Below are 12751 nucleotides of genomic sequence, written 5' to 3'. Positions count from 1 at the left end.
GCACAACTCACCACACGCCACACTGAGAGCGAGAACCACTAATCGTGACCACGAGGAGGTTACCCCATGTGACTCTACCCACCCTAGCAACCGGACCAATTGGTTGCTTAGGAGACCTGGCTGGAGTCACTCAGCACACCCTGGATTTGAACTTGCGACTCCAGGAGTGATAGTCAGCGTCAATACTCGCTGAGATACCCAGGACCCGTGACGATATTAACACAGAAAATATTTTCGACTCGTCCCTCGTTTATTTAACCCTTATATTGTGTTTCCGGTCATTTTGAACCGGATGACTTTTTTTCTTACGAGTTTTCAAAAAACATTTTTTACTTGGGATGGTATCTGAAAACACAAAAAAAATTTGGACCATTTTATTGGTTTTATTTCACTTTGTTTCACTTGTTGTGTTCCCGGTCAAAAATGACCGGCCATTGGAAATGAATGGATTAGACTACAAAATACAGAAATATTAAGTGTTCAAGAGCATCTCAATCCTTTACATGAGCACATATGTGGATGTGTGTTTGCACACACAAAGTTCTCAGAAATATGCACACACAAACACACACAATGTGTGTTGAGCACCCTTTTGTGCATCGTCTTTCCATGTACACTCTTTGAGGAATATTTCAAGATCTACTCATCATATTATGTTGTGTTTGGGCTCATTTGAATCGGGATAGTCTGCTGTAAGTTACGATATGTCATTGTCTATGTTACATGTATGTTTCAGGAAGTAATAAGGAAAAACACGACAAAAAGACACTCCTGTTTATTATATTTACAGTATGTGTCTCTGTGGGAATTTCATACACTAAAACTCACTGCAGTTTGACCTCTTGAGTGAAAACATTTCCAGTATATAACGCAAGGCTATCTCATCTTTTTATGGTTTTACCAACTCTGAATACAAATGTTGTGATAAATTTGCAAATGATGAGAACGAAACATTTACGCATTTGGCAGACGCTTTTATCCAAAGCAAATTACAGTGCACTTATTACAGGGACAATCCTCCCAGAGCAACCTGGAGTTAAGTGCCTTGCTCAAGGACACAATGGTGGTGGCTGTGTGGATCGAACCGGCAACCTTCTGCTTACCAGTTCTGTGATTTAGCCCACTACGCCACCACAGTTCTTATTTGTCAGCAAATTCATGTAAAGTCCAGATTCTAAGCTTTAAAATGACACAAACTTTGTTTAGATCAAGCAATTGGTTATTAATTTATGTAATTATTATATATTTTTTTGTTTTCTGCAGTGAGTGCCCCTCACTAGCTCAGTTCAATAAATCCTTTTATCAATAAAAAGATATATATTTTTAATATTTACTAAAAAAGAAGTTGCTAAAAAGATCTAATGCAATATTTTGTGATAATATATGCAATATGAGAGATTTATAAACAATCTTAGTGGGCCGGTCATTTTTGACCGGGAACACAAAATGTGTTAGCACAAAACAAACATGACACAAGGGTTAAAAAACAAGCAAAAACTGCAGTAACAGTGAGGCACTTACAATGGAAGTGAATGGGGCCAATACATAAATGTTAAAATAAAATGTAAACATTATAAATGTTAACATGATTTTATTGTGATAGAAACACTCACAAGGTTTAAAGCAAAGTGTAATTGTTGTAAAATTGGATATAACTTTACACTGATAAGGTTATTAACAATTTTATCACACTAAAATCATGTTAAAACACAATGTTTACATATTGTATTGTAGATTTACTGTTGTAACAGTGTATTTTAGTTACTGGATTGGGCCCATTGCAAGTGCCATGATTTCTGCTTTTAAATAAACGGAAATCAACATCATACCACAAATGTTGTCAATTGATTTTAACCTGGAGCCCTGTGTCGCAGCACACTAAGCGAAGCATGCATACTGACCACCTTTGAAGATACTGCCCTCTAATGGAGGTTCTGTGAACTAAAAGAACATGATTAAATACTAAGATCTCAAGTATGGAGAATTAATTGCATGTTTTACACCCAAAGTGAGCAAGATCAAAATAGAAATGCATTTATTCAGTTTTCAAACCTAAAAATTCTGTCATCATTTACTCACCTTAGAAGAAATTTTACAAACTGACAGCTTCAGTCACCATTTACTTTTATTGCATCTTTTTTGCCATACAAAGAAAGTGAATGGTGACTGAAGTACTAAAAATGAAATCTTTGGTTTGCTGTAGAGATGGACGTCCTCTTAACGATGACGAGATCGCAGGGATGTTGATTGGTCTATTGTTGGCGGGACAGCACACCTCGTCCACCACCAGCGCATGGATGGGCTTCTTTCTCGCACAGGACAGAACATTACAGGAACGTTGCTACAATGAACAGAAAACCATCTGTGGAGAAGATCTTCCACCTCTCAACTATGACCAGGTGATACAACAAAATGACCATTAAATTGTCAGTTTTGATATGCAATCAAACAGACTGTTCAACAGACACTAAAGAACGGTGTTTTTGTTCTTTTGATGCAGCTGAAAGACTTGAGTTTGTTAGATCGTTGTCTAAAGGAGACACTCAGACTGCGACCCCCCATAATGACCATGATGAGGATGGCAAAAACCCCACAGGTACGCATCAACACTACTTACAATATATATTTGCATATATAACACACAGGGGTGGTTCTATGGATTTAATCTAACATTGTGTTCAGGCCCCAATGACACTATAAGATGTGCACATAAATGCATTCCAATCCTCCTCTCCTTCAGTCGGTCAACAGATGCTGCTCATCATTGCTTATTCACAAATAGTCTCGTTGTAACTCAAACAATTGACTGGTTCAGCGAAGAAGCATATTCGTTCAGTGTAAAACCAATCATATGCTCCATCACAGCCCGGACTTGAATACTACTGGCTCATGCTGTAGTCAGTCTTAACAGGTGGGAAAGCCACCAAAGCGGTCTCACACTTTAACTCGTGCAGAGCTCACAATGAGCGATCACACATCTGCGTGCTGATATCAAAGTCACAGATTTTTAGGGGGGCTGAACCCCTACTAAATAGGGTCTAGCAATGCCTATGTTTACACGGGTCTCTGGAATACTCTATTCTGATTGGTCAATTGGACCATCAGCGGTCTGATATTTCTGAGTAACAACCGCACATCCGGTATGAAATGATATCTGATCAGTGATTTGGGTATTGTGAGTACTCTTTCCTACTTCTCATATCCCTTTGCCATCTCTACAAGATAATATAAACTCAAATCAATATTTCATGTCCACTGATTTACAAAAGCAATATACCCTTCGAGGCAGTTCATCACGTTGATTTTATTTTGCATTGTGCTAAATAGCAACCCTGACCCATGGTAAAATGGGTCTTCATATACAGTATATACGTCAAATGTCACTTAAAACTGGTATAATTATTAATGTTGTTCATCGATGTAATTCAACAGAGGTAAATTACACCCAAATATCAGGTAGCATGAATAGCAGGGCTAAACGTCCTGTAACTAAATCAATGTATGTTTCCACATCTTAAACAGAAAGTTGGTGAATTTACCATCCCACCCGGACATCAAGTGTGTGTGTCGCCGACAGTGAATCACAGGCTTCAGGACACGTGGTCAGAGCGGCTGGAGTTTAAACCTGACCGCTACCTAAACGACAACCCCGCGGCCGGAGAAAAATTTGCTTATATTCCATTTGGAGCGGGTGAGTTTTTCGGTTACAGTAAAGGGTTGTTTATGGGGCAGATCAGCCGGAGATGAAGCAGACAAAAAATGTTCCTAGTTCCTGGAGTTTTGGACTGACTGTTTAGAATAAATGCGCAATGCCATTTCCATGCATTCATTTAGCAAACACTTATCCACAGCGACTTGTGATGACAGTGATAATACAACAATGCAAAGTCCCGAAAAGCAAGAACAGAGATGCTTTGCTAATGATAGTTAGTCAATGTTTAATAAAGATTGGCTTATTAAAAGGGATGACTGAGGTTCTGGTTTCAAACTTTCATTTTTATTGCTTATGCATTTTTTATAGGTCGTCATCGTTGCATCGGAGAAAACTTCGCATATGTGCAGATTAAAACGATTTGGTCGACTCTGCTGAGGCTGTTTGACTTTGAGCTGGTGGACGGACACTTTCCTGCTGTGAACTACACAACCATGATACACACACCGCACAACCCAATCATCAAATACACACGGAGAAGCACACAACCACAACAGACCAGCACTAAACAGTATTGAGGGAGAACTCAAAATTACAACTATGTTTTTATTGTCATTTTTAATACAAACCCTTTGTAATCCAGCACAAGTGAAAACAAAAAATGATCAGGCAGGTGTTTTAACCCTTTAAGCTCAAATGGGCCTGGGAGAAAAATTATAATTGTCAAAATATTAATAACTATAGTCTTGACACACACAATAGGTATTGTTTGGAAGATTAGAAGCTTTAATTTCCAATGCATGTTGACATTATGACCAAAACTGAACAAGTGCTTTGAAATTTGCAGACAAATCAGAAGTGTTCCGTTTTGATAATTTATTAAAAAAAAAAACTGCACTGCACATATTATTGCAATCAATAAAAACATCAAACTGATCAAATAGCCATGTGTCATATGTTGTTGGAAAGCTCTCAAAGAGTAGAATACAACCAACCTATTTGTTTTACTCGAAAACAATAATAAGTATGTCTTTGACAATTATGTTTCATGTGAACAGGTGTTGCTTATAGGCCACGTTTTCCCTTAAAACTTCATGAAAAATAAACAGAACATAAAATATCATCATAATATCATACCGTTACTTAAAGGAGGTTATTATCTTTCAAACGAGCCCTCACACAAGGTAATCAGATGCATAGATCATTAGATAATTGACATGAAGCACAATGTGCACACAGCATCTGGCATCTTGTGATCTGGCTGAAAACACCTGGATCAGATGACTTAATGTAGCATCAAGGAATGCAAAACGAATCGGACTGGGTTCAGATTGGTGCAAAAATCATCCATATTTGGGCAGAAAGTCATGTGATCAATCACTGTAATTACACATGGCCACCAGGAGATGGCACCAAATACATGACACAGACTCAATGATGACTCAAATGACACAGAATGAAACTCATTCTGTGAAATCGCATTACTAAAATCATGTCAGGGCACCTGGGGTTAAGAGGTTTTAAATTCCTGTGTGGCTAGTACATCTACCATCAGTCCTCTTTTTGAACAGCCTCAATAAGTTACCCTACTATATCTTTGTATTTCAACAGTGGTTTTGGGATGTCAGGGTTAATGTACCACAACAAATGTAATTTTAACTGCCATGGAATGAAAGCTTTGAGCAGCTGGTTGATTGCATGGCTGTGAAACACAATAAAAATCATTATAATATTTAATGTCTTTAAGGAGTTTGAGCTTTTATACCAGTTCCAATGACAACAATTGAGATAAGATTTAAACAATGGAAAAATCCAGGATCACGTAAAACCATCAACAAAATAAAATCTAAATTCAATCATCACAACAGCAGCGTTAGAGAGAATCAATCGAGAAACAAGTTACTTCAACAGAAAGGAAGACTTATACTATGTATGTATATATATATAATTATAATTTTTTTATAATTTTCTTTATTTATCACACATTATACATTTGCACATATACAGTGAAATTCTTCTTTTTCACATATCCCAGCTAGGCTGGGGTCAGAGTGCAGGGTCAGCCATGATACGGCGCCCCTGGAGCAGATAGGGTCAAGGGCCTTGCTCAAGGGCCCAACAGTGGCATCTTGGCGGTGCTGGGGCTTGAACCCCTGACCTTCTGATCAGTAACCCAGAGCCTTAACTGCTGAGCTACCACACACACACACACACACACACACACACACACACACACACACACACACACACACACACACACACACACACACACACACACACACACACACACACACACACACACACACACACACACACACACACACACACACACACACACACACACACACACACACACACACACACACACACACACACACACACACACACACACACACACACACACACACACACACACACACACACACACACACACACACACACACACACACACACACACACACACACACACACACACACACACACACACACACACACACACACACACACACACAATATGAACTCAGTGGGATAAAAGTATGGTTCAAGAATACAACTAACTTCACTTTTCTGAGCCATTTTTGCCCAATGACTTTAAATGAACTGGTGTCACATGTACTGGTATGCCTGGCCCTCAAAAGCAAACCATAGGAAGGGCCTGTGTCGAGGTAAAACTGAGACGTGGAAGTACGCATCCTTCAGGTCTACCGCCGCAAACCAATCTTGATGCCGGACGCTCGCCAAAATGCATTTTTGCATCAGCATCTTGAACGGGAGTCTGTGCAAGGCCGGTTCAGTACTCGCAGGTCCAAGATTGGCTGCAACCCAGCGCCTTTCTTTGGTACGATGAAGTAGGGGCTGTAAAACCCCTTCTTCATCTCTGCTGGAGGGACAGGCTCTATCGCGTCCTTCCGTAGAAGGGACGCGATCTCCACACGCAAGGCAGCGGCGTTCTCACCAACACATCCCACAGATGCTCAATCGGACTAAGATCTGGGGAATTTGGAGGCCAGGACAACACCCTGAACTCTTCATCATGTTCCTAAAACTATTCTTGAACCATTTTTGCAGTGTTTGCAGGGTGCATTATCCTGCTGAAAGAGGCCACTACCTTCAGGGAATACCATTGCCATGAAGGGGTGTACCTGGTCTGCAACAACATTTAGGTAGGTGGCACGTGTAAAATTGACATCGACATTAACGGCCAGACCCAGGGTTGCCCAGCAGAACAATGCCCAGAGCATCACACTCCCTCCAATGGCTTGTCATCTTCCCACTGTGCTTCCTAGTGCCATCACTTCCCCAGGTAAAGGTAAATGGCGCACACACACACGGCCGTCCACGTGATGTAAAAGAAAACGGGACTCATCGGACCAGGCGAACTTCTTCCACTGCTCCATGTTCCAGTTCTTATGCTCACGTGCCCATTGTAGGTGCTTTCAATACTTAGCAGCATACGATGCACTGTGTGTTGTGACACATTTCTCCCATAACCATTCTTGAAATTTTCTGTGACTTGTGCCACAGTAGACCTTCTGTTGGTTCAGACCAGACGGGATAGCCTTCATTGCCCTCACACATCAATGAGCCTTAGGCGCCCAACACCCTGTCGCCGGTTTGTGACAGTGAGGTACTCACCACTGCTTACCGGGAGCACCCTACAAGCCTTGCCGTTACAGAGATGCTCTGATGCAGTCATCTGGCCATAACAATTTGGCCCTTGTCAAAGTCGCTCAGGTCTTTACTCCTGCCCATTTCTCCTGCATTCAACACGTTGACTACGAGACCTGATTGTTCTTATCTACCCAGACCCTGACATGTGGATCAACGTTATCCACTTCACCTGTGAGGGGTCATAATGTTTTAGCTCATCAGTGTAAAAGCACTTACATTAATTCTTCTGTTAAAACTTGCGTATTATTTGAGCTGTAAAGTTGTTTAAATACGTACTTGTTTTTACGGTTGTTTTAGAGTTTACTGCATTTTTAAATTGGATATACACTCACCGAGCACTTTATAAGTTACACCTGTACACCTGCTTATTCATGCGATTATCTAATCATCCAATCGTTTGGCAGCAGTGCAATGCATTAAATCATCAAATATGGATCAGGAGCTTCAGTTAATGTTCACATCAACCATCAAAATAGGTAAAAAATTTGATCTCAGTGATTTCGACCATGGCATGATTGTTGGTACCAGACGGGCTGGTTTTAGTGTTTCTGTAACTGCTGATCTGGGGTTTTCACACACAACAGTCTCTAGAATTGACTCCGAATGGTACCAAAAACAAAAAACATCCAGTGAGCGACAGTTCTGTGGATGGAAACGCCTTGTTGATGAGAGAGATCAATGCAGAATGTCCAGACTGGTCCAAGCTGACAGGGTAACCACACTGTACAATTCTAGTGAGCAGAATAACATCTCAGAATGCGCACACAGATGGGCTACAACAGCAAAAGACCATGTTGGGAACTTTATTAGGACCATAGTGTTTCTAATAAAGTGCTCAGTGAGTGTAAATTCACACAAAAGGTTATTAAGCAATTTTATCACATTAAAATAGTGTTAACACATATTTGCCTTTTTTAAAGAAAAGAAGGGAAGAATCTAAATACATTTTTGTGGTAATGAACATTATGCCACAAATGCTGTCGAATGAACATAACTTGTATTGAACCTGGAATATTCCTTTAAGTACCTACAAATAACATAGTAACAATTCTTGGTTCATTTATAGTCGGACATGATAAAATTAGCCTAGCAGTTCAGCCAGTTTTTCATTCACTAAAAGAAACCAATAAGACCCTTTTGTTCAGAAGTAGACTATACTGGTCACGCTGTATGTTTCACTCAGATGATTGTGCCGCTCAGTAGTGCTTCAGGAAACACTGAGCACGGGATTCCATCCGCATCTGTTCACTATCTGACTGAAAGTCATATAAGCTAATTCATTTGGTTCCAGTACTTTTAATGTTTTCCAACTTAAAAACACAGTTCCCTGTTAAATACAAACACTTAATAGTACTGTTTCTTTTGAAGGGTACAAGATGGAGCAACAAACTTCTTCAAGAGCTTGTCAGAATCTCATCATCGCAGTGGTTTTATTGACATGTTTCTCTTCAATACTCTATATGTACTATGAACCAACTGTGAGCTGGATAAAAAGTCCGACTGCTGAAGTTCCCAAACACGACATCTGCATCAACGCTCTTAAAATGGCAACTCACACCTCAGTAGTGAACAACACCTACAATGTGAATATTACCTCAGTCAGGAACCAGTTAACACGGACAGAGCCAAAACCACCAGCTTCTTTGCATAGAGGTGATCCAGACACCATTCTGTTGATCTGGATGTGGCCTTTTGGGATAAAGTTGGTTTTGGACCTTGTGATTTACTGTACAAAATCAAAGGCTGCCAGTTAACCGACAACAGAAGTCAGTTTAACAAAGCACATGGCATTTTATTTCATCACAAAGATATCTGTGAGGACTTATCAAACATGCCCAAACAACCACGACCTCAATTGCAGAAATGGATCTGGATGAATATGGAATCTCCAACCAATTCGGAGCAGTATTCTCATTTAAACGATCTATTCAATCTGACAGCAACTTTCAGACAAGAGTCCGATATCTCGGTTCCTTACGGACAGATCTCAGAAGCCACTGGTGTTGACAGAAATTTTGAAATCCCGCACAAGAATAAATTAGTCTGTTGGATAGTAAGTAACTGGAACTCAAACTATAAGCGTTCAAAATACTATGCTGAGTTAAACACATTAGTGTAGAAATCTATGGCAAATACTTTAATGGACGCATTAGTGATAAAGACTATTCAAAGGTGGTGTCCAGCTGCAAATTCTACTTGTCTTTTGAGAACTCCATTCACAAAGACTATATTACAGAAAAATTCTACAACCCTCTGAGCCTCGGCACTGTACCTATTTTTCTTGGTCCATCCAGAAAAATTACGAAGAATTCATACCTGGAAGTGCCTTCATCCATGTGGATGACTTCCCCTCACCTAGAGAACTAGCTGATCACCTGAAGCTTCTGGACCAAAACAAGGATATGTACAGGAAGTATTTCACCTGGAGAGAACATTTTGTTGTGACTAAAACCTCATTTGGTCTTGAGCATGCCTGTCGGGCTTGTGATCATGTCAGGAGATACAAGCACTATCAAGTGGTTAATGAACTCAACAGCTGGTACTGGGGTTAGACAACTTCTTTGGACTGTTTAGAAAATAAAGTGCTTTACACTAGAAATTCTGGTGTGGTTATTTGGTGTAAAAGCTATTTTAGGAACTCAGATGCACACCAGTAAAAACCACAAGAGTCCACTTGAAACGGTGGTCTGGAGTTTGGTACATGAGGACTTGAGTTTGCAGTTGGTGTGAAAGCAATCCAGCCTCATTTCTGAAACTATGAATGACATAAAATCTGTCTATTGTAGAACTTCTGCATCTTTTGCAATTAGGGCTGGGTAAAAATATTGATTTCCTGATGCATCGCGATCTTGATTTGAACGATCCTGATCCACTACAGTAACCAAGTTTCTATCCACTTTTTGCACTGTTTTGTTAAAAGAGTGGAATATGCGTAATTTTTCGTCTCCTGCTCGTTTCCATTCAAGTGGCCTTTTACCGATAAAATGGTGTGCAATGACGTCATTCTTGAAAAAAAACAAAACAAACAAAACAGTTGCATACGTTTAGCACAAATGAAATCTGCCCTTGCGGTGTTTCCATACAGAATTTAGTGTATATCGCAAATTGTGTACCTTTGTGTAAATTTGTGTAAAATGGAGAGACTATTGAGGTCATTTATTGAAATTGGCCAGTTTATTGTCATTTTATTTCACATAATTACAATACACTCGCTTCTTTCTTTTTTACATCTGTAAATAAACACTAGATAGCATGAAATGCTTAAGACAAACATGCATTAGTCCAAACACAAAAGCCAGAGTTATCTGCAGTAATTTTTTCAAAGAGATGTTGGAATTTACATTAAAACTCTGTCCACCTCTTTAAAAAAAACAAAAAAACAACATCATCATCAAAACTTTGAATGTGTGAACAAATTTCAGTGTCTTTATAATAAGGTTTACAGTCAGAACAGTGCAGATTTACTGTTTTTTTACCAGCATGTCAATCGCACAGGATTAATATAATCTGGGGTTATTTTTACTGGCTGATTTTGGTAAAAGACGCCATAATCTTTACTGGCTCGGGAACGTGCAGTCCATAGAAAGTCTGGAAAAGCTTTCATCAAGAATAAAGGTAATGTCGTTGTCTTTAAATAAATTGAGAAAAACTCATGCTCAGTGACTCCAGTCAGGTCTCCTAAGCAACCAAATTGGCCGGTTGCTATGGAGGGTAGAGTCACACGGGGTAACCTCCTCGTGGTCGCTATAATGTGGTTCTCTGCGTGGATGCCGCGGAGAATAGTGTGAAGCCGCCACATACGCTCAACAAGCCACGTGATGAGATGTGCGGATTGACGGTCTCAGACGCGGAGGCAACCGAGATTCGTCCTCCAACACCCGGATTGAGGTGAGTCACTACGCCACCACGAGCACTTAAAAGTGCATTGGGAATTGGGCATTCCAAATTGGGGAGAAAAGGGAGAAAATAAAAAACCAAAAATTGCGAAAAACTTGAGTCTCCTCATCACTACAAGTGTTCCTCTCCACTGTGCTGTTTGTTATATGGATAGATGTGATCTAAATTCTGTCATGTGACACATTTTTTTTGCGTTAATGGCGTTTTTCTCAACAAAAATGATTTCCAACTATTTGTTCTCGACATTTGACGTGTCGACATAGGATATATGTGCTAAAGTTCGATACTTGTGAAATTGTATCGATAATTTGCATTTGCATAATCTCAATTTTGATGTGTTAAACATTTTTTCGCAAAAAATACTTGGATGGTAATGTAGTTAATGTGAGGAAATCACTCACATTTGTAACCAAATTTGATGCTATGCAACTAAAAATGTATATATTTAGCAACTGGTAAGTGTTTAGATTTCACTCACCAGTGATTGTGTAGTAAATTGGAGTATTCAGCAGCGAGATCCTTTCACAGCATGTTGAGAGTAAAAGTTGTTCCGTGTAATGTGTGTCCAAAGACGAGATCCACGCAAACGATTTGTCAATGAATAATGTCTCTTTATCCTTTCTGTTCAAAAACAACACAAAATAAACATTTAATTCTAATCACGCATCACAGGGATGAGATAAAGCCTCTCTCGTTAATATGCGCTCATTTACAGACGCTCTTCGCTGAAATGCCGGTTTTCTTAAAGAGACAGTACTGGTTTTTAGCACGAGTATATACTTGTGTGCATACATATACATTACCACTCAAAACTTTTGAAACACTTGACTGAATTGTTTTTCATGATCTTAAAAATCTTTTGATCTGAAGGCGTATGTTTAAATGTTTGAAATTTGTTTTGTAGACAAAAATATAATTGTGCCACCATATTAATTTATTTCATTGAAATGGATGACCTTGGACCAAATAATAAAGAAAAGCAGTCAATAAGTGCCCAACATAGATGGGAACTCCTTCAATACTGTTTAAAAAGCATCTCAGGGTGATACCTCAAGAAGTTGGTTGAGAAAATGTCAAGAGTACATGTCTGCAAATTCTAGACAAAGGGTGACTACTTTGAAGATGCTCAAATATAACACAGTTTTGATTTATTTTGGATTTTGTTTAGTCACAACATAATTCCCATAGTTTCATTTATGTTATTCCATAGTTTTAATGACTTTACTATTATTCTAAAATGTGAAGAAAAAAATAATAATAATAATTATAATAATTATAATAAAGAATGTGTTTCAAAACTTTTGTAGTGTGTACACACACACACACACAATATCAAATACTTGTAAATACTTGTAAATAAACATGCAACAAAAAATAATATATGCGATTTATACCATATTTTGATTAAATACATTGATTTGTTAATTTTTAATTTACATTTTACTTTCAGCTGGATTACTGAAAACTTCAAATGTAAGTTCACAGTGAAAGACAGGACTCTTCTGATCAAACATCTGAAAATATGCACTT

General features: G+C 39.0%; 1 protein-coding gene and 1 pseudogene across 1 annotated transcript; both read left to right on the top strand.

Moving 5' to 3' along the window:
• Positions 1-423: 423 nt before the first annotated feature.
• Positions 424-4775, top strand: LOC127439338 (lanosterol 14-alpha demethylase-like). The gene is made up of 4 exons (XM_051695602.1): positions 424-2399; positions 2501-2596; positions 3523-3691; positions 4022-4775. The coding sequence occupies exons 1-4, from the start codon at positions 2160-2162 to the stop codon at positions 4228-4230; spliced, it is 714 nt and encodes a 237-aa protein (XP_051551562.1). The 5' UTR covers positions 424-2159; the 3' UTR covers positions 4231-4775.
• A 1262-nt stretch (positions 4776-6037) lies between these two features.
• LOC127439337 (4-galactosyl-N-acetylglucosaminide 3-alpha-L-fucosyltransferase 9-like) lies at positions 6038-9979 on the top strand (annotated as a pseudogene).
• Positions 9980-12751: the final 2772 nt, after the last annotated feature.

The sequence above is a fragment of the Myxocyprinus asiaticus genome, unplaced genomic scaffold, assembly GCF_019703515.2.
Source record: "Myxocyprinus asiaticus isolate MX2 ecotype Aquarium Trade unplaced genomic scaffold, UBuf_Myxa_2 HiC_scaffold_101, whole genome shotgun sequence".
Taxonomy (NCBI): Eukaryota; Metazoa; Chordata; class Actinopteri; order Cypriniformes; family Catostomidae; genus Myxocyprinus; species Myxocyprinus asiaticus.
This window is presented reverse-complemented; position numbering and strand designations above follow the sequence as displayed.